The 26,734-nt window shown below is 44.8% G+C and overlaps 2 protein-coding genes and 1 pseudogene across 10 annotated transcripts in view; 2 read left to right on the top strand and 1 right to left on the bottom strand.

Annotated features, from left to right (window-relative positions):
• Positions 1 to 26,734, bottom strand: part of Dusp10 (dual specificity phosphatase 10) — a 550,627-nt gene that overhangs the window by 88,004 nt on the left and 435,889 nt on the right. The window lies entirely within an intron of this gene.
• LOC119827699 lies at positions 12,552 to 16,093 on the top strand (annotated as a pseudogene).
• On the top strand, positions 18,007 to 25,842 carry LOC119827584 (sphingolipid delta(4)-desaturase DES1). Its single transcript, XM_038349388.1, has 3 exons — positions 18,007 to 18,201; positions 22,181 to 22,923; positions 25,364 to 25,842. Exons 1-3 carry the CDS (start codon positions 18,120 to 18,122, stop codon positions 25,508 to 25,510), a joined length of 972 nt encoding a protein of 323 aa, XP_038205316.1. The 5' UTR covers positions 18,007 to 18,119; the 3' UTR covers positions 25,511 to 25,842.

Raw genomic sequence — 26,734 nt, forward strand, 5'->3', positions numbered from 1 at the left:
CTGAACTTGGAAGGCTGAGACATTCCTGGAGGTTTAAGGTCAACCTTCTCAAAAACAAACAAAGGCAACAACAAACTCCAAGTACACACAAAAAGGAAGGACAAAATAGACCCCGGAGAGCATGGGGAGCAGACCTTTTCCAGCTCTGACTGCCTTCTAGTCTCCAGAACTATGAGAGAGAAATATTGACTTCTATGGGCCACGTCACAGAATTTCGCCATACCACCCTAAAAGACGACGACTCCCGGAATGTCTTACCATGTTGTTCCTGATGTTCATAATTTGGGAAGCCTCAGGGCTGCAGAGATGTCTCAGAGATTAAGAGCACTGGCTGCTCTTCCAGAGGTGCTGAGTTCAATCCCCAGCAACCACATGGTGGCTCACAACCATCTGTAATGAGATCTGGCGCCCTCTTCTGCTGTGCAGACATACAGGCAGAACACTGCATACATAATAAATAAGCGAATCTTTTTTTTTTAATTTGGGAAGCCTCTGATTAAAAACAAACAAAAAAGAAAACCCGAAGTTCTACCCAATCACACAGTATATTTAGACTTACAAGTGTAAACTTTGGCCCTGATCACTCTCTCACAGACTCTGTCATGCGTTCCACATGAACTCCTCTTCTCTGCTAGCCTGTGTGCAAATGCGAAGCTAGATCAACACAAATGCTGCTTCCTGCATATTCTGAAAATGCACGGGAGGGCTTTTCTCAAGAGCAGAGCAACAGGAAAAGATATCTGGCTACTCTCAGCAGAAGGAAGTGGCAGAACACAACCCCCACATTGTCTGCTAGAGTAGGAGGCAGAAAATGTACCTCTAGAATCTTCTTAGAAGATTCCTCTGACACACTGATGTGTGTGTGTGTGTGTGTGTGTGTGTGTGTGTGTGTGAGGGGGTCTGGTTCCTGTAGGAGTGACAGAAGGAATGTGTGTGGAAATACAACGGTCTTTTTCTCCACTCTGCTCTCTCAGTAATTTCCCATGAAAGCACTTTCTTCTTCTATAAAAGCTACCGAACCTTTGTTTTCCAAAACAGGGATGTGTGGGAAAGAATGCTCACAAATGGGCTTCATATCCTCTGCATGAACCCATCCTGAGAAGCATTTCTTCCTCACGGTGACATTATTTCAAAGTGTCATCTGAATCGACTATCTTTTCCTCAATTGAAAAGCCAAAGTTGCAGGGTGGTGGTGGTGGTGGTGCAGGCCTTTAATCCCAGCACTTGGGAGATTGAGGCAAGCAGATCCCTGAGAATCTGAGTACAACCTGGTCTACAGAGTGAGTTCCAGGACCCCAGGGTGGTTACACAGAGAAACTCTGTCAGAAAAAGGAGAAGGAGAAGAAGAAAAGAAAAGAAGTTAATGCTAAGTTTTTCAGATACATTTGGAAGTTTTAGCAAGAGATGGCAGTTGTGTAGGTATGTTGGCTTTCTAGGGCAGATCTATATTTTGCACAGTTTAAATAACAGATATTGTTGTGGAGTACCCACCAGAGAAGACTACTCGGGCATGGGTTTAAGCCAATAGAATATCTTTGTTAAGCAACTACACTAGGAGTTCAGGATCCCAGTGTAGCCCTGAGCTTGTCTCAGGGTGAGCTTTCCAGAACAAAAATCATATCCTGGGTTGACACACTTCATTTAACAAGAACAGTGAGCCAGAAGCAGAACTACGGGAGCCAAAAAGTAAGGTTAGGACATTAGAGACTTTCCCAGAACCCCGGACATTGATGGATTAGGTCTTTGTTTTCGTTTTTTGGCAGGTGGTGCTGTCTACGTGCTGAGTTTTGTTCCATTGTGGAGTCAGTTGTGCTTAGGTCTCAGGGCCTGTTACAATATGTACTGTCTCCCAGTTGGAGCTAAGAAGTTGAGGGTTTAGCAGGGTTGGTAGCTTCTAGAAGCTGTGAGGGGTGAATGCTCCAGATCTTTCTCCTTGATATGTGGATGGCTTTCTCCCCATCTATATATAATCCCGCCTGTGTTTGTTTATATATACATACACATATATACATAAATATATATACATGCATATGTACATATATATTTAATTTTTCTCTTCTTTGAATTGCATCAGCTCTGCTAAATTATCTTTGATAATGTTTCCTCCCACCACCTCAGATCTGCTATGAAGCCTCCCTAGTGAGTTTTGTATCTGTGCCATTAGTTTCTCACTTTAGGAATTCCCTCTGGATCTTTATCATTTCTGCCCCTTTATTAGGACTCTCTGATGTGGCATTGTCAATATACCTTCCTTCTTGAATAATTTCCTCAGATTCTTTGAACTGGTTGTTATGAAAATGCTTTCTGAAGTCCAACACGGACTCCACAGTTTCTGAAGTCCAACATGAAGGCCCTGTCACTCATGGTCCTTCACAGAGACTCCTCTTGGATTTCCCACTGTTGCCCCAGTGATGGAGAGCCTGTGGCTTTGGTTCTGCTGGACCAGTCCCTTCATGCACTCCAACAAGTTACAGCTGGGGTAAGATGTTAGGGCGTGCCAACTCAAAGCCCTGGAGGTGTCTGTTTGGTAGCTGGAGGTGGCCAACCTGGGCCGCCACCTTGACCTCCCAGGCAAGGGCAGGGCCAGCTCTCCCTTGCCCTAACTACCACACCAGGCAGCCAGCAAGAGGTAGAGCCAGCTCTCTCATGCTCCAGCACCTTCACACTGCAGCCAGCAAGGGACCAAGTCAGCTTCCTGGCTTGAGGCGGCCAACCAAGGGTGAGACCAGCTTTCTCAGGGCCTGTAAGGTAAGCCATCTCTCCCATGCCCATGCCACTGGGGCAAGCTCTCCGAGGACTGTTGAGAGGTGAGGTCAACTTAGCACCAGCCCTTGAACAGCAGCATGACTTTAAGCAGCAATCCAGACCAACCAAAGGGCATCCTCGTGCCCTTTGATGGTTACACGTGCCACAGACATCAACACAGCCCCAGGCTGCGGTAGGGCCATGGACCCAGACATGGCCCTCAGTGGCAGCACAGGGCACTCCCATCAGCCTGTTCCTCAACACCCTCCAATCTCCAGTTCCTCTTCTCTCCACAGCACGTGAACCTCTGCTTCTCTTTCTCCCCAGTTTTGCTGGCATGTATGTGCTCGTTAGTCATGAGTCTTCTCCATCATGCTGAGCAGAGACAGCGAACTTCTAAAGACTGTTTTATAGGAAGGGCCTCAGAGCCCCTCCGGGTGTGTGGTCTGCCTCTCCTAGTTTGCTCTGGGCTTAAAGACAAAAGCAAAAGCAGCAACTGCTTCTCCTCTGATGACATTCCCTACTTTAGAGACTGGTAATTGTGGGCTGAGCTGCCTGCTCTAGCCATCTTATATCTAACCTTTTCCCTTCTTTTTTTTTTTTTTTTTTTTTTTTTGGTTTTTCGAGACAGGGTTTCTCTGCAGCTTTTTTAGAGCCTGTCCTGGACCTAGCTCTTGTAGAACCAGGCTGGCCTCGAACTCACAGAGATCCGCCTGCCTCTGCCTCCCAAGTGCTGGGATTAAAGGCGTGCGCCCAACCACCGCCCGGCTACCTTTTCCCCCTTCTTGAACTTGCTTTCTCCACGTCAGCGGAGTGAGAGGCCTGGACCTGGGTGTTCCCAGCCCTCCACAGCTGGAACTCCCCTCTGCCTCCGCTCCCCACCCGCCCCTCCGTGCCTCTGGGGAGACTGTAATACTTGTCTAAAATTTTGAGGGGAAGGGGAGCTTTTGGGTCTGAGCCACATCTGCGTACAGGGACAGTCACTCTCTGTAGTGGGGAGGCTGCGGGCCAGGCCTGCTTTTCATCCCGCCCAGATCCCACAGCGGCTTGCTTTAGCACCGGAAATAACAACACAAAAATTGTATTCATTTAAATACTGCCTGGCCCATTAGTTTCAGCCTCTTACTCACATCTTGCTAACCCATATCTATAATCTGTGTAACACCACGAGTGGTGTCTTACCGGGAAAGATTCAGCACATCTGGACCTGGTGGGATGGCTCCATCGTATCGGGAAGATTCTAGCCTATGTCCATCTTGGGTTGGAGCTTCATTGCATCTGCCCTTCACTTCCCTTCTTCCCAGCAATTCTGTTCTGTCTACTCCACCCACCTATGTTCTAACCTATCAGGCCAAGCAGTTTTCTTTATTAATTAACCAATGAAATCAACAGATGATAGAAGACCCTCCTACATCAACTCTCCTCACAGGGATTCAGGTTTTCTGTGATAAATATGTATGTGTTTTTCTGTGTGCTCCTAGAACCTTCTGGAGACTTTTTCCCCTCTCCATTCTGGAGGGGGCACTGTGTATTTTGTATCTGTATAATGCACACATTTAGAAACTGGATACACTCTCTATGGATCAGTCACACTGAACTGGACATGCTGTTTTCTCCGAATAGCCAAGATCAGAATTCCATGGTCTAGCCCCCAGTCCTTGAGAAGATGTCCTCTGAATAAATTATACAGTGCTTGAACACAAACAATTCCAACCTGGAGGTATAAAAGGAGCAGCATTCAGGGCTTTGGAGGTACCGAAAGGGTCAAGTTTGAAGAGAGCCCTCAGTTCTCATTACTTTCAGCTACACATACACACATACACACTCTCATTGCCCAGCATAGAACAAAACACGCAACTTTCTATAGAACCAGAGTCACAGCAGACTGTCCTTTCCCCAGTTTGAAGGGCAAAGAATGACTGAGGACACCGTTACACACAGATTCCAGGTGCACCCCCAGCACGGTATTGAGGTATTGACTCTGTTGGTTCTGCCAAGTCTGGAGAGGTTTTTTTTTTAGGGGTGGGGGCTTTTTGAGACAGGGTTTCTCTGTAGCTTGGAGCCAGTCATGGAACTCGCTCACTCCATAGACCAGGCTAGCCTCAAGCTCACAGAGATCTGTCTGCCTCTGCCTCCGGGTGCTGGCATTAAAGGTGTGTGCCACCACTGCCTGGCAGTCTGGAGACTTTTAATACTTGTTTATAGTTTTGTAAACTTTCACTGTTGTGACTGCTTCAATGTGGTGGTGATGGCAGCTGTGTGTGTGTTGTGTGTGTATGTGTGTGTGTATGTGCGTGTGTGTGTCCACAGAGGTGTAGGCAGTTTTCCTGTCCTGAGTACCAGGCCCCAAATATCTGACTCAGAGGCTAAATATAAATTTTAATATTTAGCTAATAGCTCAGGCTTATTACTAACGAACTCTTAAAACTAATCAATCCATTTCTATTACTCTCTCCCCCACCTCTCTCTTTCTCTCTTTCTTCTGCTCTCTGTCTCCACCACACCTCCCCCCCATCATGAGCAGGTCTCCTCTGCTCTATGCTTCCATTATGATGTACTGCATGGCAACAGGTCAAGGAAGGACAGATTACAGATGGAAACTGCTGGAACCATGAACCAAAAGAAACTTTTCTACTTAGAACCCAATCGGAACTCAGGTATCTGTGACAACAAAAGTTGACCAACACAATGCCCTTGATAACCAATAAAGACACGTAATGAATATCTAATTGTTTCAGTTATAATAGAACTCAGGAGTCAGAATTGAGATAAAGACCTGAATAAATCCAAGATAGGGGAGAGTCAGTTGGCTGACCTTCGATGTTTTCTACCCAACCACCAGCCCCTGGAAATCCCTGTCCTCTCTAGCAGACATCCTCAGCCCTCCAAGAACTCTATGGCTAATCTCAGTCAGCCAATCACCAACTCCATCCTTTGATAGAGAATTTATTGGCACTGTAGGAACAATTCTCCTGCAATGAAGATACCTTTCTGACATCACCCCAGGCCATTTGCACTAGCCCACGCCTGTTGGCTCTCAGATCCATTCCTCTGGGTTTCCCTGCAGAAGGGCAGGCTCTTCAGTAGGTTTTTAAGTAACAGGATTCAGAAAAATAGGTGACAGGAGAGAAAAGGTAGAGGGGAGTAAACAGGACTGTTTGCACTCTCCTTCTCTGCCTCAGGCTGCTGTGGTTTGGGTTCCTGCTGGGCAGGCTCTCTGTGGTTCCGCTGTTACTGGGCAATGTGGTACTGAGGTCCTACTGTTTCCTACCTGAGGAGAAGGCCTTTCAACTGAGGGTCATTGTCTTCCTTGTCCCCTATTTGGCTCTCACTCTTGGCATCTGAGTAAGCAATCTGTTGTAATAGGTTCCTTGTGTTGTAAATGAGTTTTTAAGCAATGTTTTCTTTTCCCTACTTAGGCTTCAACTGATTAGATTTTTACAGGGCTTCCTGTTCTGATAAATTCTTCATTTTACTCATTTTTCCGCTCTCCTCCCACCCACATTAGCCTTACTGATTCTTAGGAGTTCTTTGTGCGTTTTATATGATTATTGTGTGTGTGTGTTGTGTGTGTGTGTGTGTGGTGTGTGTTGTGTTCCATGTCAGAGGATAACATATAGGAGTCCATGTGAATGCTGGGTATTGAATTCAGGTCACCTGTCTTGCCAGCAGGCACCTTACTGACTGAGTCATTTTACTGGCCCTTTGTAACACTAACCATTCTTGACCACAATCCATGATGTGTTTTTTACAACATCTTTTTCAAAATCACTGTCACATGCAGTCTTGCTACAGAGCTGAGGATTGACCATGAACTCCTGAAGATCATGCTTCACACTCCCCAGTGCTGGGATCATGGATATGTACCATGCGTGGCGTTCGTGTTCTTTTAAAAAAAAAATTTATTTTTTTTTGTTTCTTGAGATAGGGTTTCTCTGTAGCTTTTGGAGCCTGTCCTGGAACTAGCTCTTGTACAGCAGGCTGTCCTTGAACTCACAGAGATCTACCTGCCTCTGCCTCCCAAGTGCTGGGGTTAAAGGCATGCACCACCATCATCTGGCTTAACTCTTTTTTAAAATAGTTGTTTTTTGGTGACCAGTTCTACAATCAATATAGAAATTTACTTTTAAAATATATTTCCCTGATGGTGTGTGGGTTTTGCAGTTTGTTTTCAGAAAGAATCCCTCAAACTTCCTAAATAACACATCCTTTTAAATAAAACTTGCTTAGTTTTCTCTTCCACACTTAAACCATAGTAATTTTACATAAAGTATAATGTAGTTTTTGATGTTTTTTCTTTTCTTTGCTGATTTTATACTTTTACATATTTGCAAAGTTTATTTCTAGACCTTCTATTCTGTCTTATTATATTGACAGAATATTATTGTCTTATTATTGTGTTTTTAAATTTTTTAAAATTTATTGTTATATGTCCATGTTTGTGCCTGCTTCTCTGTATGCGCACCTTGTGCATGCATGTAGAATCCAGAAGACAGCATCAGATCCCCTAGAACTGGAGTTACGGACAGGCAGTTGCATGGCTGCCCAGTGTGAGTACTGGAACTGATCCCAGGGCCTTTGCAAAAACTCAACAAGGGCTTTGTGGAGAAAGAGTACCTTGGTGATCAGGGCCAAGGAATGTCTCAAAAGTCACACCACACAACAGATCTCACACAAGAGATTTGTTGGGGAAGGGGAGGACACAAAAGGCTGCCTCTGAGCAGGGGTGGAAAAGAGAGAGAGAGAGAGCCTGGCCCTGGTGGCATTGGCTTTATAGGGGGTATGGAGCCCATGCATGGGGAAACACAAGATGGTAGAATCATGGTGCATTAGTGATGTGGGATTCCCCTCTGTATGCTGTGGATATCACTGGTTAATAAAGGAATTGCTTTGGACCTATAGCAGAGCTATAGGGGAACAGAGCTAGATGGGGAAGACTAAACCTGAATGCTGGGAGAAAGAAGGCAGAGTCAGGGAGAAGCATGGAGGCACCACTGGAGACAGATGTGCTGAACTTTGCTGGTAGGCCACGACCTTGTGGTGATGCACATATTAATGGAGATGGGTTAAATTAAGATGTACAATAAGAAGCTAGAGCTAACGGGCCAAGCGGTGATTTAAATAATGTAGTTTCTGTGTGATTATTTTCGGGTCTCCTCTTAACACATTAGTCATGATGGGTTGAAGGCGGGTGGGGGTGGAGGGAGCACCTGGTTCTGGAATGTGGGTGGTTCTTAGTTGACTAACAATCCTCCCTTTTGTATTTATTAAAAGGTGAGGGAATAGGAAGCCGTGGTGATAGTGAGGCAGGAGTGAGGGTACCATGTTGTTCAGACTGCTTGTTGTTGCCTAGGGGGTGTCAACATCTTTGGGGGCCCAAAAAGCTGGAAGACTAGCCAAGGCTAAAGATAGTAAGCTGTTTCACTTCGTCTAGGCTCTTCCGGAACCATCTAGGGCTAGGGAAGTGCTGGCTGCAATGGAGCCGTTTGCAGTTTTTAATTGATTGGAAATCTACTAGAACACATTTGTAGTGGAGGACAGAAGTAAAGTTAAGGAGTTTAGGAGAAATTTTTTTTATCTTGGATGTACATTAGAAACTTCCAGGACCACAGTCCTGGTAGTTGGGGGAGAAAAGTCCCAAGACCAGGAAGAGAGAAAGAAATAGGCAGGTGGGAAAACTTAGGAGGACTGATCTGGAGTCCATTTGACCTGTGAGAGGTGAATCCAAGTCTTATGACTCCCTCGATTCCCTGAAGCTTACATGAAATTTTTTTAAGTTTACAAAGAGATAAAAGTTTTGGATGTGTTACCATCACCACTGTGTATAATCTGAATTGAAATCTGCGTTGTAAAAAGGTAGTAGGCTCGTGCCTTTGAAGCTATAGGAGACTTGGGGAGCCAAAATGACTTGGGGTTAAAAGCATTACACTCTTTCCAGAGGGCTGAATATATGGATTGGACTGAGGAGTTTTCAGCACGATCGAGAAGCACTTTTAAGTCTATTCTTACAAGACAACTAAAGGAAATTTAAAATCTCAAACTTACAACAATGATAATAGCAGTCAGTGCTTACCAGAGCTAGATGAATAGCTGATTAATGTTAAACTCTGAACTTTTGAAGTCTTAATAAACCAATAGCATAGAGAAGGAAAGAAACCTGAACCATTCCTTATTTTTTACGTGCCTTAAAGCACTTTCTCATACCCTCACAAATTGCACTTGCTCGCCTTAAACACCTCCATAGACCCTCACAACTTACACGTTCTCATTCTCAGACCTGCACAACTTGCATTTCACACCTTAAACACTTTCTTAGACCTTTATAGCTGGGATAAACTTTAAACTTTTTCTTTCCAACTAACCAGTTACCAAGAGACACAGGTGGTTTGTTACTGAGAGCAGTGTTGTAAAGCAAGTTCCTTTAAAAAGGAATAGTAAGAAGTTACATTGAAACCTGTTTTGTGACTTTATCTCTTTTCAGAGTCTGATGGAGGGTTCTCATTGGCTAATAAACAAACTGCCTTGGCTTTTTGATAGGGCAAAATTTAGATAGGTGGAGTAGACAGAACAGGAAAAAGGAAGTGAGGTAGATGGCTCAGACAATTGCCCCGCCTCGCCTCTCTGAGCAGACGCTGTGTCTCTCAGAGAGAGAGTTGTGATGAAGCTAGCTGCCAGGTCAGACATGCTGAATCTTTTCCGGTAAGGACACCACTCGTGGTGTTTACATAGATTATTAGATATGGGTTAAAGCAAGAGATGTGAGAATAAGCTAATAAGGAGTCTGGAACTGATGGGCCAGGTAGTGTTTAAAAGAATACAGTTTGTGTGTTGTTATTTCGGGGCATAAGCTAGCCAGTGGCCGGGAGCCAGGCAGGATGAAAAGCAGGCCTGCCCGCAGCCCCTCACTACAAGAGTCCAGTAGCCAGATACATTGTCTTACTCAGTTGGAGACTACTCAGTGGAGTTCTAACCCTGATGTGTACATATGAAGAGAACTGAGAAGTCAGCTGAAGCCTTGGGGGAGGAACTGGTGTGCTTGCTGCTGCTAGCTACACTACGACAAAGCTCCCATTAGCCTAGTTAAAAATGGTATCAAAGATCTGAGAAAGATAAATTATAATCCAAATGACTTCTGTATCATTTATAAGTAACAAAGTCTTTTCCATCACCTAGATGTTTGCCCTATGTTCCCCCTGGTCTCTAGGGCTCCATTTTGCGAAGTAGGCGATCTTCAGCTGTTATACAGGACTACATTTAATCTTCAGCTGCCATGCCCAATCCAGTTCCAAGGGAATTTCCTGCAGAGGCAGGAGGAACCAGGGGTATGGACCTTATTTGACCAGGCAGAATAGGACATCAACTCCAAAGTGTCCACAGTTTGAGCAGAGCCCTGGCAGGTGAGGCAAGGCATTGGGCAGATTTGCCCAATAGTTAGTGCTTACAGTTCGGGTGGAGTTCTTGTGCCCCATCTATCTTCTTTGGTGATCATAAGGGTCCCAGTAGGAAGGGGTGTGTCTCTAATGGGAAACTTAAATAATCTTCTTCTTCTTCTCCTCCTCCTCCTCCTTCTCCTCCTTTTTCTTCTCCTTCTCCTCCTCTTCATCTTTTTCTTTTCTTTTTTTTTTCCTTCTTTTTTTATTTTCAAGACAGGGTTTGTTTCTCTATATAACAGTCCTAGAACTCACACTGTAGATCAGGCTGCTTCTAACTCAGAGATCCACCATCCTCTGCCTCCCAAGTGCTGAGATTAAAGATATGTGCCACTACCACCCACTGAAACTTAATTTTTTAATTGTTTAATTTAATTTCTTAAATTGTTTTTATTGAATTATGTATTTTTCTCCACTCCCCTCCCTTCCTCTCCCCTCCCCTTCAACCCTCTCCCATGGTCCCCATGCTCCCAATTTACTCAGGAGATCTTGTCTTTTTCTACTTCCCATGTAGGTTAGATCCATGTATATCTCTCTTAGGGTCTTCATTGTTGTCTAGGTTCTCCGGGATTGTGAATTGTAGGCTGGTTTTCTTTGCTTTATGTCTAAAAGCCACTTATGAGTGAGTACATATGATATTTGTCTTTCTGGGTATGGGTTACCTCACTCAATATGATGTTTTCTAGATCCATCCCTTTGCATGCAAATTTCAAGATGTTAATTTTTTTCTGCTGTGTAATACTCCATTGTGTAAATGTACCACATTTTCCTTATCCATTTTTTGGTTGAGGGGAATTTAGGTTGTTTCCAGGTTCTGGCTATGACAGACAATGCTGCTGTGAACATAGTTGATCACATGTCCTTGAGGTATGATTGAGCATCCTTTCGGAATATACCCAAAAGTGTTATTACTGGGTCTTGAGGTAGGCTGTTTCCTAATTTTTCTGAGAAATCACCATACTGATATTCAAAGGTCTGTACCAGTTTGCACTCCCACCAGAAATGAAGGAGTGTTCCTTTTACCCTACATCCTCTCCAGCATAGAAACTTAAATATTTTCAAATGCCATATTCAACAGACACTGAAGAGTTTGAGGGTCATCTATTATGTATACCTAATTTTAGGCTTAAATTTGAAAACACATACAGGAAGCTAAATAAAGCTTGTCACTAGAGGAATTATATAACAGTTTACAAGTTCATAGCTTTTATAAGATTAGGAATTTTATAACTTTATCCCTGTTAAGTTTGAGCCTTCAAAATTTGAGTTGAAGGTTTATTTAAAGATTCTTTAGCATCAAAATATACCATAAATGCATTGAACGTTAAACCATAAATACAGTCCATAGGGAGACTTGTGAACTTTCCTGATCCTTTTATAGCGCAGCATCATCATCATTTATGCCCCGCAATGCTTAAGCATGCATGGGTAGTCCCTTTATGATGGCTCTCCTGTTGTTCCTATCCTGGGCAGTCCTAGATGCTTGTGTTATTGTCATACCCAAGGTTCCACAGTCTTCCTTTATGCTGTCTACCCAGCATTATTTTGATCTTTCCTCTTTGCCTTATCCCGTGCACTCCTCCAAGCAATGCTATCTTCAGGTATCTGATGTCGTTCATTCTCAGAACAAAAGTATCTCAAGTGCCTTTGCCATATCCTGTAGTTTACTTCCTTCTTTAGATGGAGATTTTGTTTGTTTGTCTTGTTTGTTTGTTTATCAAGACAGGGTTTCTCTGGTAGTTTTGGAGCCTGGCCTGGAAATAGCTCTTGTAGACCAGGCTGGCCTTGGACTCATAGAGACCCACCTGCCTCTACCTCCTGAGTGCTGGGATTAAAGGTGTGCATCACCACCACCAGGCTTCAGTGATTACTCCTTAATGATTTAACGTTGTCAACACTTCCCACAGGCTAATGCTTTTCAATGTTAGTATTAGACTCAGTTGAGTGATTATTGAAATGTCATAAAAACAAACTGCTTAGCCCAGCATGGTGGGCTATGTCTTAAATTCCAACACTCTTGAGGCAGAAGAAAGATGCTCTCTGTGAGTTTGAGGATAGTCTGGTCTTCACAGCAGTTGCAAGCCAGCCATGGCTACATAGTGAGATCATGTCTCAAAGTAAATAAATAAATAAATAAATAAATAAATAAATAAATCATTTGTTTTAACAAAAAGGAATTGCCTATCTAAAAATTCAATGACTAAAAGGGAAACACTCAATTTATATGGAAGAATGTGTCAAGCTCAAGGTATGGCTGCTGTGAGACTTCTAGGAAAGTGATTTCTGTTCACCTAGACACAGAGCAACAACAGCCCACTGGAATGATCCTATCCTGCTTGGCGCACCAGCAGTTTCGTTGGTAATGCTTACAGGAGCATGTGTGACTCAGCAACTGCATCACCAAACAGCCCGCCTGAGCGTGGGTGATGACTCATGAACTTGCGTGGCTGGAGTCCCTTGCCCCGCTTGAAGGTGGCTATACCTCTAAGTATCCTCTTTGTCCCAGCTTTTGACTTGTGTAGAATCTCAGGGAGGGGGCTTGTGCGTCTTGTAAATTTCATGAGCTATCAGAGTATTTTTTAAATCGCTTTTAGTTTTGAGACTATGATAAAATTCTACCATTCCTACCTTTCCTCCCTCCCTTTTTTCAAGATTTATTTTATGTGTATGGGTGTTCTGCCTGCATGTATATGTGCCACATGCATGCAGCACCCTCAGAGGCCAGAGAGGGTGTTGGTTCCTCTGAAGCTGGAGACACAGAGTTGCAACAGATTGTTGTGAGCTGTCTGTCGGTGCTGGGAACTGAAGTCTGGTCCTCTGCAGGAGCAACATGTGCTCAGAAAGGAATGTTCCAGTGCAGAGGAAATGGCAGTATGATGGCTGATCTCACCTGAGGTGCACATCTAAAACCACGCAGATGCAGAGAGCATTTAGCAGGAGACAGAATTCAGAGTAAATGATGTGATGATCTCTCTACAGGTTGCTGGGTAAGGGTTAAAGAAAAGGCATGAAAGGTGAACCCCAAAGTCTTAAATTTATGCTTCTGCTAAACTTTTCTATGCATATGCATTAAGAACTTTAAAAAACTCTATACTAGTCTGCAGAGATGGTTAAGAGCACTTGTTACTCTTGCAGAGGACCTGGGTTCAGCTCTGAGTACCCACATGGAGGCCCACAGCTGTTGACTGAGTTTTCTGTCCTGCCCAGTTCCCGCAATCATTAAGTCCCAAGAAATCACACAGAAGTCTACATTAGTTATAAACTGATTGGCCCATTAGCTCAGGCTTCTTATTAACTCTTATAACTTATATTAGCCCATTATTCTTGTCTATGTTAGCCATAAGGCTCAGTACCTTTTTCAGTGAGGCAGTCACATCTTGTTTCTTCTGTGGTAGGGTCACAACTGCCAAGGAATGAGCTTCCTTGTTCCCTGAATTCTCCTGTTCTCATTGACTCACCTCTACTTCCTGTCTGGTTGTCCCGCCTATACTTCCTGCCTGGCTACTGGCCAATCAGCATTTATTTAAAATATAATGGACAGAATACAAACCATTCTCCCCCACTACACAACACCCATCTACATAAAATATTAAATAAATATTAAAAATTAAAGTAAGCTGGGCAGTGGTGGCACACACCTTTAATCCCAGCACTCAGAAGACAGAGACAGGCAAATCTCTGTGAGTTCAAGGCTGGCCTGGTCTACAGAGTAAGTTTCAGGACAGTCAGGGCTATACAAAAAAAAATCTCAAAATAACAACAACAAAAAACCCCTGTCTCAATCATTTATTCATTCAATCAAATCAAATAAAACTATACTAAGAAAATGTACTTAGCTGTAACTAAAGTAGTACCCATAACCATTTTATAGCTCAAATCTATCTGTTTATCTCATTTTATTTAGTTTTTAAATTTTTGAAACAGGCTCTCTATATGCAGCACAGCCTGGCCTCAAACGCACTATCCTCCTGCCTCATCATCCTGAATGCTATTACCACAGGGTGGCATGACCACTGCTCCAGGTTCTTTGACATCCCCATGCATTAGGTACTGGGAGTAGAACCTAGGGTCGAGTGTCTGGTACTTAGAAGAAGCTCTGCCGCTGAACTCCCTTCCAGCCCCATTTTTTACATTTCTAGGCAGAACCACTGTACAGTGCAGCACACTATAGCTTGAAATATGTATTTCAGTTGCTTTGGTTCTTTTCTTTAGTGTCAACTTCTTGAAAAAATAAGCATGATTATAATACATTATAGGGATTTTGTTGTTGTTGCTTTTTGTTTTGTTTTTGTTTTTTGGTGGTGGTGGGTCTAGAACCTAACATCTTACTGAGCACTCTGCCATTGAACTCTGTCTCCAGTCTTTTCTCTTTGCGTGGTGCAGGGGAAGACTGGCTTTTCTGATTTTCCCAGAGTAGCTTTGCACTTGCTCTGTAGGTCAGGCAATCCTGGACCTTGGGATCTATCTGCCTTAGGTTTCTGGGCCACCATGCCCAGCAAGAATTGCTTAGTACCTTCACCTGTCCAAATGATACTTCAATTAAATAACGTTACATCTGTACTAGAGAGATGGTTCAGCCGTTAATAGTGCCTAGTGCGAGCCAGGCAGTGGTGGCTCACGCCTTTAATCCCCATCACTTGGGAGGCAGAGGCAAGCGGATCTCTGGGAGCGACAATGCGTAGAGTGAGCGTCAGCGGCTTTTACCTCCCCTCCACTCCCTCAGCAGCCCAAAGTCCCCTGGGCTTGGGCCGGGTCATGAGCCTGTTGGGCAGCCTGACTTCCCAGCCGTGCAACCAGCTGTGGATAGTTTCCACCCAGCTGGCCAGGATGAAAATGCTCTCTAAGAACTGCACAAAGCAGTCAAGGTCACGGTGTTTGAAAATACTGCTATCTGTGATAAAACTGCTCATCTTGAGGAAAAATTTCTTAAAGCAAAAGAAGAAAGAAGATACTTGCTAACGAAGTTCTTTAAGCTTCAGGCGCTAACTGAAGGGGAACCACCAGCTACGGTTCCTTCCCACAGCTCCAAGTTGCACCTGGCTTAGGGGTATGGCCAGCTCTGTGGGAACTATCCAGAGAGCTGGGTCCAACACTCGGACCAAAGAACCATTTGGGAGGAAATCCAAGAAGGAGAAAAAAAAGAGAAGGGCAAAGAGAACAGCAAACTGGAAGTGCTGAAGAAAACATTCAAGGAAAGGAAAACGGAGGGAGGTGCTGGTTCGGCCCCTTGCTCTGGATCCCTCACCAGTTGACTTGTGTGTCCCCTCCCCCGCCCCCACTGGACTAGGGAGTCTAACAGTACATAGCCTGGGGGAGGTCATCACCAACCAACCCGGCTTCCGTGATGAGAGTGTCCTGTACTGTGTGGGTTACTGCTGTACTTGAGTGTTTGCCAGCGTGAGGTGCCCAGACCGGAAGTGTCTATGGACCTGTCAGATCAAGAATGGTGGTGTGCAGCTTCAGTGTGAATTGTTCCTGAAGATGACCCTCAGAATACTGCCATCTGCTCTTCTGCAGATGCCTGTTATGAAGAACTGTGCAGGGCCATCAGTGCCACAACGGAGACACTTTCATGTGGTGCTGATTTCTCTGGGTGTTCTCGGCGGTCCACAACCTGATTCAGAGTTGTCCGGAAGCTCAAAACTGTGCAGTTATCAGTGGGTGAAATTTGATGCAGGCAAAGCCAGGAGGTGCGGGGGGGAGGCTCTTCCAGGAGCTGCCAGGGAACGATGCAGCTGTGAGCCTTGAAGCCCTTTAGACACAGACCTTTGAGGGTGGCCATGCCAGGGTCCCTGGACCTACCTGAGCTTCAGCATGAAGCCTTTGAGTCATTACACCAGCCAGAGGTCCTGACACGTATTAACCGGCAGTACCAGAAGTCTCCATCAGAGTGTAACCCAATTCAGTCTTCAGATTGACTAGGGAGTTCTAGTATACAGGGTTCTGTCTGCATGTATGCCTGCAGGCCAGAAGAGGGCGCCAGATCTCATAACAGGTGGTGGTGGTGAGTAACCCATGTGGTTGCTGGGAATTGAACTCAGGACCTCTGGAAGAGCTCTTAACCGCTCTTAAACCGCTGAGCCATCTATCCAGCCCCGTCATGAGTTTTTAACTTAAACTAAAACTTACTCTATGTGGAAAAAAATGGTGGCAGTTGAGAAGATATTAACACAGTTCATCATGGGTGTTTCTGTGCTGACAGTGTAACCTCGGGATAACTTCAGTTGCTTTTATTTTTAGGAAGAAATATTTTTGACAGTTAAAAAAAATGTCTTACTGCTCTTATAGAGTTCAGTTCCTAGCACACATGGGGGGGGGGGCAGGTGTCTCACAACTGCATGTAATTCCAGTTCCAAGGGATCTGATACCCTCTTCTGGCCTCTGAATGAAATTGCATTCATGTGCACATGTGTGCAACACACACACACACACACACACTATATATATATATATGTATGTATGTATGTATGTATATATAGTTTGTATATCTAAAAATAAGTCTTTCAATAATATCACATCATTTTTTAGTCCTTTGGAACATATAAGACCAATGCATCACAGCTGGTTAGTTTATCTTTTAAGTCTGGAAACTTATTATCCCCCCCTTTTTTTTAAATTAGAGAACACTGAGTTGTGCTGTTGCTAACTGCATCCTGTGGTGTAGTATAGCAGATTTTCTGTTTATAGTTTTCTATACATTAGCAGCTGTAGCTACAGACTCATCAGCCTTGGACATCTGTCTGTCTCCAGACCTCTTTTATTAGGGTATAACATATACAGTAACATACCCCTGTGTCTGGTTTATATTCGTGTGCACTGGCTTTTTTGGGAGACTCATCCAGTCTGTTAATCTTTTTGGTTTTGCTTGTTTTTTGTTTTTTGTTGTTGTTGTTTTTGTTTTGTTTTTTGAGACAATGTTTCTTTGTGTAACAGTCCTGAAACTCACTTTGTAGACCAGGCAGGTCTGGAACTCACGGAGATCCGCCTGCCTCTGCCTGGGGATGCTGGGATTAAATGTGCCACCACTGCCCAGCTTGATTTTTGTGGTTTTAATTAGCAGTTCCTTTTACTCCCTGGCTCTGGCCTATCTACTTACTTGGCCTGTGGTCCAGCACTGCACTACATCTCCAATCCCTAAAGTTCTCTAAAGAAGAAGGGGTAACGCATTTTGAAATCAACCCCGGCGCAGGAAGTTTCGGGTGATCACTCTGCCACACATATGATTAAGCAACTGTCAGTATAAGAGATTCATTAAAGCCACAAACTCCACCCTATCTCTCCTTTCCATTTTCTGGATACCATGGTGAGACAATCTTAAAATTCCACTGGGAGGCAAGGGCAGGACCACCAGTTGAAGGACAGCCTAGGCTAGGTACTGAGACCCCACTTCAACAAATAAAGACAAAGTAGACACAGCAAACATTGGGGGAGGGGAGAGAGAGAGTGATAGAGGGAAGAGCAATCAGAAGTTTTTATTTTTTTCCGGAGGTTTTTTTGTTCCAGAAGGCAACTAATCATGGCTCAACGGATAATATGCTATTAAAAATTAAACGAAACTTGGGCCCATTGCCATTTAATCAGGCCGGTGATCTTCTGGACTCGTGGTGAGGTAGCCGCCCCCGCCGTGCTCCTCGCACGGAGGCGCTGAAGCGGCAGCCTAACTGGGCCGGAGACTTTTCCTTCCCTTTTCACCTTTCCCAGGCTTCCTGAGCAGGAAAAGTTCTTGGCCTTCGAATCCAGGCCCCGCCCATCCATCACCCGGCGGCGGTTCGCAGGCCGCCAGGCGGGGCGTGGTCACCATGGGCGTGGTCTGAGGCTCCGCCCCCGCCCGCGTCCCCGCGGCTGACCGACCTGAGTTGGGAAACCAGCTGCCGCCCGCCGCTGCCGCTTCAGCCGAGCCCGGACGCGAGCGAGTGAGGCTGAGCGGGTCCGCGCGCCGCCGCCATGGGGAGCCGCGTGTCCCGAGAGGAGTTCGAGTGGGTCTATACGGACCAGCCGCACACCGACCGGCGCCGGGAGATCCTGGGTGAGGACCAGCGCCCCGTTATGTGCGCGCGGCCGTGTGCGGCCCCTGCGCGGGCCTCCCGCGCGCGGCCTCCGGGGCCCCTTCCAGCCTCTCTGCTTGCTGTTCAGCCGCCCGCGCCGGAGAGCCGGGCGGCCGCGGACGCGGGGGCGGATTCCGGGCAGGCCTAAGGCCCGGGGGATGGGGGCTTACGCGTCCTTGCGCGCCGCTGGCCCCTCGGTGGTCAGGCGCTGGCGATCCCCGATAGGACGACCCGGGCTCGCCCCCTCCTGCCCCCGACGACCGAGCGCGTCCCCCGTCCGTGCCCCGGGGTGAGTGGGCTCGAGCCGGACCGCCCGCTAGGCTCAGGGCGTGGTCCTGGGGCATCTCCCGGCCCCGGGATCCTTGATCACGTGGTCCAGTCCACCGCAGGCCTAGCGGGGGGGACCAGCTCCCGGTAGCCCGAGGCTTCCTAGACTGGACGGCTCCTCCGGTGCGTCCTTCCTTATCCCAGTCATCGGCAGGACTGGCTGGATAAAGAAAGGCGCGAGGCTTAGCCTCCCGGGTTTGAGGACAAGCTAGGCCTAAGTCTGGAGACTTTCGGGGGTTTCCGCCTGGGGTAGAAAAGTCACTTATCATTGCTCTTAATGGTAATGGTAAACTGTTGGGTTGAGAGCTTTGCATATATTATCCAATTAATTCTCCCTTTTCATTACTTCATCTGGCCGGCATTTAAGAAAAAAAAAAATGATGTAATGTTGTGAAGACCATTCCAATCCCTGTTAGATTGCAGCCGAAGACTATGCTTTTTTTTTTTTTCCTGGTGCTAAATAGAGATTTCAAGGTTTTTTGTTTTGTTTTAACTTTTGCTGTTTCTTTAAAAATTTAGGAAATCAGTGAAAGGCCATTGAATCTGAAGAATTGTTTCATACCCGCCATTTAGAAAATCTTCGCCCACTGGCGGGATGAGGCCCTGATTTCTGCAGTAGACTGTAGCTAAACTTAAAAATGTCATGTGTCACGGATAAGACTGAATAGTTGCCCTTCAAAATAGATTTTCCCCCTAGTACTGGAACTCAAACCCCGGGATTCCTGGTGCTAGTAGGCCTCCACCACTGTGCCTCAGCCCAGGCTTTGGATGGAGAACGGGAACCAAGTGACTGGGTTGGAAAGGTGAAGAAACTTCCCTGGCCATGCTATCAATCACCTTGGGTTCTTCGAATTTCCTAGTCATTGTCTCTCTGCTGTGATAAGTACCTGAGCTCCCCAGGGGAGAAGAACTTATTTTGGCTGATGGCTTCCATCGGTGGCCAAGGCTGCCCTTGGTTTTGGGTGGGGGGGGGGAGTTGGTAAAATCATGGTGGAGGGGGTTTGAAAGGAAAAAAGCTGACTCCCCAGCCTGCCAGCCAGGAAGCAGAAAGAGAGCAGGTGGAAGCGTGCCCTCTGTGGCATGCCTCCAGTGACCAGCTCCCCTCCCTACATGCCATCATTTTGTGAATTCTTTGAGAGATTAGTGTGTCGATTGGGTCGGATTAAATCCATCAACTGGGGACCAAGCCTTTAATTCTCTTTCATATGGTGCTCCCACATTTTACTTAGGTACCAGATAGACGTCTGAGCCGTGTCCTCCTCCCAGTTAATGTGCCTTTGAACATTCCTGTGCACGCTGTGGGTGCTTTTCGTTGGGGATCATTGGCAGTGCTTTGTTTAGCATTTTGGCCAGGTACCAAACAGTCTAAACCATTTACATTTTTAAAAATTTATTTCTTTTTATTTTATTGGCATTTTACCTGTATGCATGTCTGTGTGAAGGTGTTGGATCCTGGAGTTACGGACAATTGTGAGCCGCCATGTGGGCGCTTGGAATTGAACCTGGGTCCCCTTGAAGAGCAATCAGTGCTCTTAACCGCTGAGCCATCTCTCTTGCCCACCATTTTACACTTAAATCAGCAATGTTTGAAGATTCTGGTTTGCCGGGCAGTGGTGGCACACACTTTAATCCTGGCAAATCGGGATGTAGAGGCAGGCTGATCTCTGTGAATTTGAGGCCAGCCTGGTCTACAAGAGCTAGTTCCAAAGCTACAGAGAAACCCTGTCTCAAAAAAACAAAAACAAAACAAAAAAAGGCTTCTGGTTTCTTTACAGCCTAGTTATCTACCTGTCTTTTTGTGTTTAGGCATGTGGGGGAGCCCCCAGTTGTGCACATGACACACATGCCATAGTGTGCATTGTGGAGGTCAGGAGTAGGCTCTCTCCTTCCACCTTGCTTTGAGGCAGGATCTCTCTTGTTCCTGTGTCTGTGCTAGGCGTTCCAAGCTAGCTGGCCCAAGAGCATCCTAGCTTCTGGAGCCCTGGAGCCCTGGAGCCCTAGAGCCCTAGAGCCCTGGAGCCGGCTCCTGCCTCAGCAAGTTCCCTGTCATAGTGCTGCCAGAATTACAGATGTGCACCGCTACCCCATGCTTTCTGTGTAAATTCAGGGTTACTCACTAAACTCTCCTCCTGACCCCAGCCCTCCCTTCTACTGTAGTTTTAATCCAGGACCTCAGGCATGCTACTCAAATGCTCTACCATTGAGCTACAACTATCTTTAAATTACAATGGTTTTATGGTCTCCATATTTTCCTAATGATGTCAAATATCTTTCATGTGGTTTTTGGGGAAGGGGCCGTTTATATGTCTTTTTTTATTAGATTTTTTTTGCCTTTGAAAAAATGGACTATTGCCTGGTCATGGTGGCGTATGCCTTTAATCCCAGCACTCGGGAGGCAGAGGCAGGTGAATCCCTGTGAGTTCAAGGCCAGCCTGGTCTACAAGAGCTAGTTCCAGTACAGCTAGGACTGTTACACAGGGAAACCCTGTCTCGAAAAACAAAACAAATCAAATCAAAAAAAAGAAAAAAATGGATTATTAGTTGAAATTGTCTTAAGCGTTCCTTATATATTCTGAATATGATTCTCTTATGAAATAGGCGATTGCAGGTGTGCCTGTCAGATTGTCACCTGCTCTTTTTAACAGATTTTTATATATAGAAAATATTTTAATGCAGCTTCAATATATTTTTCCTTTTTTCTTGAGTTCTACAGTTTTGTTAGTTAGACCTATGACGCATCTCAGGCTGGCATTTTTGGTGTACAACTTCGGTCTGGCTTGACTGCTTCTCGTGTTGGTAAGCACGTGTTTCAGCACTGTGCATTCCTGCTGGGGATGTGAGGCCCTTATATATGGACCTGGGAGTTTGTTTTGTTTTGTTCCCTGTTCTAAGAGACAGGATCTTACTGTGTAGTTCAGACTGGCCTGGAGTTTACGAACCACCTCAGCCTCCTGAATGCTGGGATTTTAGGTGTGTGCCACTGTGCCCACTTGATTTAAAAAGTTTGTGAAAATTCAGAATAGACTTACTTGAAGGAAGTTGATTGGTCTGAGAGAACCATGATAATGAGTTTTATGATTTGAACATCCTATAAAAACATGTTATTTCTTGTGTCAGTTGTGCTAATTTAATGATTTATATAAGATAACTATGCCGGGGCTTGGGTCAGAGAGATGGCTCAGTGGTTAAGAGCACTTGTTGCTCTTGAGAGGATACAGTTCAGTTCCAGTGCTCCGTAGTTGCTCCCACTGTAACTAGTCAGGTGGATTCGATGCCCTCCTGACCTCAGCAGACAGAGCCCACATGACCCACAGACAAATGCAGACAGAACACACAGATAAAATAAGAACAATATATTAAAAGAAAACATGCATATTTGTCTAAACATAGACGTAATTATTTTAATACAGAAGTATGTGGAATGTCCAGATTGTTAATTTTTCTTGCATAAATTGTTGTGTCATGCTGTTTTGTGACTGTTACTAGAATGTATTCCTTCCCTTAAAGAAATGGGTATTTCGTAAAGTATTATGATTTAGAAAAGGGAAAAACTGAATGCATTAATTAAAGTTGTTGAACTATTTTGTGCTTTTCTTTGTTCCTGATTTTCTGTATTTTTTTTTTTTCTTACAGCAAAGTATCCAGAGATAAAATCCTTGATGAAGCCTGACCCCAAACTGATCTGGATCGTAACTGCGATGCTTCTCGTCCAGCTGGCTTCACTTTACTTAGTGAGAGACTTGGACTGGAAATGGGTCCTATTTTGGTCCTATGTTTTTGGCAGCTGTCTTAACCACTCAATGACTCTGGCTATCCATGAGATTTCCCACAATTTCCCCTTCGGCCACCATAAGGCAGTATGGAACCGCTGGTTTGGAATATTTGCTAACCTCCCTATTGGAGTTCCATATTCAGTTTCCTTTAAGAGATACCACATGGATCATCATCGATACCTCGGAGCTGATGGCATCGATGTGGATATTCCTACCGATTTTGAGGGCTGGTTCTTCTGCACCACTTTCAGGAAGCTTGTCTGGGTTATCCTTCAGCCTCTCTTTTATGCTTTTAGACCCCTGTTTATCAATCCCAAACCAATTACTTATCTGGAAATCATCAATACCGTGACCCAGATCATTTTTGACATTATAGTTTACTATGTTTTTGGAATTAAATCTCTAGTCTACATGTTGGCAGCCTCCCTGTTTGGCCTAGGTTTGCACCCAATTTCTGGGCATTTTATAGCCGAACATTACATGTTCTTAAAGGGACACGAAACATACTCGTATTATGGACCTCTAAATCTGCTGACCTTCAATGTGGGCTATCATAATGAACACCACGACTTCCCCAACGTTCCTGGAAAAAACCTGCCCCTGGTAAGTGAAGGACTTGATGTTTGGCTTATTTTAGAAGGCATCTAATCTGTTTTGTCAGATTGAAAAAGGGGAGAACATAAATCCTTCATCTGCCAGCCTAACTTGACTGAGATTCAGATCTGTTTTGGGTCCTTAGACTTAGTGGTCATGCTTAGAGATCAGAAGTGTTGGGGAGTGTGCAAACCTCTTACCTGGTAAACTAGCACACAGGTCCTCTGTACAGGAAGCATCCCTTCACGGGACACTTAGTACTGTTAAGCTGTTGTACTTGGCTAAGACGTGTTGCTTTTGTAACACACAAAGGTGAGGTGACCTGCATAACTGATCTGCGTGTTGCTTATGTGACACACGGGTGAGGTGACCTACATATCTGATCTGCCTGTTGCTTATGTGACCCGGGTGAGGTGACCTGCACAGCTGATCTGTAGAGCGGACAGCATCAGTGCCCATGCTGTTACCCTTCCCTGCAGGGCCTCTGGACAGTAGACCGACCTTAGTGTGTTGGTGGGGGGTAAACAAAGGACACTGTAGCCTCATTCTTTCCATCTTTCCCACAACCAGCCGCTCTCCTAACCTCGATGGTTTTCCTGTTGAGCCTTCTCACCAGCCTTTTTATCTTCAAAGCAGCCCGACAGTGGGGAGGCAGAGGCACGACCATCTCCGTGAGTTTGAAGCCAGCCTGGTATATAGAGCAAGTTAGGACAGCTAGGGTGGTTACACAGAGAAACCGTGTCTCAAAAAACAGCAAAAACAAAGTGTTCTGTTGGGGGAAGAAAAGCTTTCCATAATTGTAAAATAGATGGTAATATATATGAAAGTAGTTTTTCTTTACTTTTTAAAGCAAAGCCGTGCTGTATATAAGGGAATCCTAGCGAATACTTCATGATGTCATACTTATCCACTCAAAGTATGAAACACTGTTGAAAAGTTACATACAACAGGACAACCAATTGTAGCATGTGGTTATTTCTTTGGATCTGGTTAAGAAAGACTAAACAATACTGGCTCAGTGGATAATATATGTCAAGGTTAGATTTTCCAGGTATAATGGTGATAGGGTTTTGTAGGACAAGTTCCTTTGGAAACGAGTGCTGCAGTATTTGGAGTTGGCATAAAGGAAGAAAGCAGAGTACTTTTGTTCCCACACGGTACACATGTGAAATGAGTGTGCCAGAGGGCTAACTGGAAAACAGGAAAAGAGCACATGAGGTTTTCCGTATTGTCCTCTTGGCTTTTCAGCTGGGGAGAAAGCAGCACCAAGTCTGTGGAGACAGTCTGAACATCAGTCTGAACAAGCCCTCGGTGGCATGCTGCTGGTGTGCTAGCAGGCAGGTTGGCGGCCCATTTCCCTCTTCTGGGATGAGGGCACGCTTATTTTTTAAAATGGATCGCGATTTAAGGAGAAGTCAACCATTAAGCAACTGGAACAGCCCCAAAATTAAACTTAGTTTGGGCAGTACTTGGCACATCAGTGACTACTCACTTCCTGCTCTTCCTTGGTATCCTTATTCTTTTGTTAAGTTAACACACGATAAATAGCCCTAGAGTTTGAAAGCCCTGCCTTTCCTGTTCTTGCTACCATGTCTGTCTTTGAGAAATTGTTTATTCAATAACTCCCTGTCATTCATTACTTGACAGTATGTTTAGTATTTTAGCTTTTAAAGGGTTTTTACATATTTTTAATGAGTTCTGCAGCTCACAAGCATTTTTTATTGTAATTCTTATTTTCCATGTATGCATGTTTGCAAGCATGTATATGTACTATGTGCATATCTGTTGCCCTCAAAGGCCAAGAGGGAGTGTTGGAGCCTCTGGAACTGGAATTACAGGCAGTTGTGAGCCACCATGTGGGTGCTGGGAACCCTACACAGCCTTGTGGAAGAGCAGCCAACACTCTAAGCCACTGAACCATCTTTCTAGCGCCAACATTTTTCTTTTTTTTTTTTTTTTTCTTCAAGACTGGATTCCTCTGTATAACAGCTCTGTCCTGGAACTCACGCTGTAGACCAGGCTGGCCTTGAACCCACAGAGATCTGCCTGCCTCCCAAGTGCTGAGATTAAAGGAGTGTACCACTCTACCTGACCAAAGCAATTTTTAAGCAAGCATTTTTTTTCAGTTTGTTCACAGTTTTGTAAGAATCACAGCCTTCATGTGTCAGTATGTGCATCAGACACCTGTCAGGTTCCTAGGTTTAATTCTTGTGTTCAGGATTTGAGTTTTTTAGCTTTATGTCTTGTCTTTATAATGTCTACAGTGCATCGACTTCTTATGTTAATGATATCATCTGTGCATTCTCAGTCTCACGATGAACGGCAGGGAGTCTGGAGGACCATGAGCAAGGCGGTGCCCTCTGGCTGAGTTGGCGTTTGTCCTCCTGTCTGTCATCTTGAGGCCTCATTAACACTCATGGTTCACCTTGCTGTGTTTTTTCACTTCCAGGTGAGGAAAATAGCAGCCGAGTACTACGATAAACTCCCCCAGTACAACTCCTGGATCAAAGTACTGTATGATTTTGTGATGGATGACACAATAAGTCCCTACTCACGGATGAAGAGGCCTCCGAAAGGGAATGAGAATCTGGAGTAAATATCACAGCCAAAGGGATTCCTCTCCAAAGCTCCATAATAGCTGATAAAATGGAATTTTTATCTTATTAGCTTAAGATCAGTGATGCTCAGAAGCTGCACTGGCATATTTTAAAACTAGGATGTCTGTGGTATCAGAGGCTACTCAGCCTTCAGACAGCCCGATCTTGCGCGCGCTCGCCTGTACTCATGCATTGTGTTACTGTTACTAAGGGTGTGTCCACCTGCGTCTGTCATACTGTAAGCGTATCACAAAAAGCCTATTATGTTATTTTTCACTATAGAGTTTTACTTTATTAAAACAACTAATAAACCAAACTGTTAATCACAGTATATTAATATCGCATTTTTGTATTTCACTAACTGTATGCTATAGCTACCAGAAGTTGGAGAACTTTTAAAATTTTGTTAAAGGCTTGACTTGAGCTCATTTAGTATTGTATGACTTTCTTCTTGATTCAAATGTTTATTCCTGGAGGGAAAAAAGGCTTATAAGGCTCAGGAAGCTGATAGATGCCTCCATTGTGAACCCTCCTCAAGGATCTATACGCAGTAAGCACTTTCTGGAGGAACTGTCTGTGAGTCCTGCAGGGAGGAGCTGTCCGTGAGTCCTGCAGGGAGCATCAAAAATTCCATGTGGATTTTGTGACTTTGTCACCCAGGCTGGGCACTTCATTGATGCAACTGCCTTTGAGCTGCTAATTAAGTAACCCAACTCACTGGTTTACTAAGCTAGACTCAGGTAAAACCATTTCTTTGATCTGTCTGTGGTACCCAAACTTTTGTTCATGTTCCCTTGGGAAAGTCCTATAAGCATAAAAGGTTGAGATGGAAATGTCTCTCTGTGAATTACTGAGTTAGTTTTCTTTCTTTTTTTTTTTTTTTGAGTCAGGGTTTCTCTGTGTAGCCTTGGCTGTCCTGAAACTCACTCTGTAGACCAGGCAGCATTGAACTCACAGAGACCCACCTGCCTCTGCCTCATGGGATCTGGGACTAAAGGTGTGTACCAATTGGCAAGTTACTTATTCATATTTACTATTCTCCATGTCATCTAAATTAGGCCCTGCTAACTCCTGAATAAAGTCTGTACTAAATTTAACCATGCCCATATTCTACTTCCTTCCTCTTTCAGCTGGGTTGACTCTCAGATCAGAAACAGCTGACAAACTTTATGTTCTTGCATTGCTGTGGAAACACTGTGGGTTGGTGGTAAGTAGTTGGTCTC

The sequence above is a fragment of the Arvicola amphibius genome, chromosome 12, assembly GCF_903992535.2.
Source record: "Arvicola amphibius chromosome 12, mArvAmp1.2, whole genome shotgun sequence".
Taxonomy (NCBI): Eukaryota; Metazoa; Chordata; class Mammalia; order Rodentia; family Cricetidae; genus Arvicola; species Arvicola amphibius.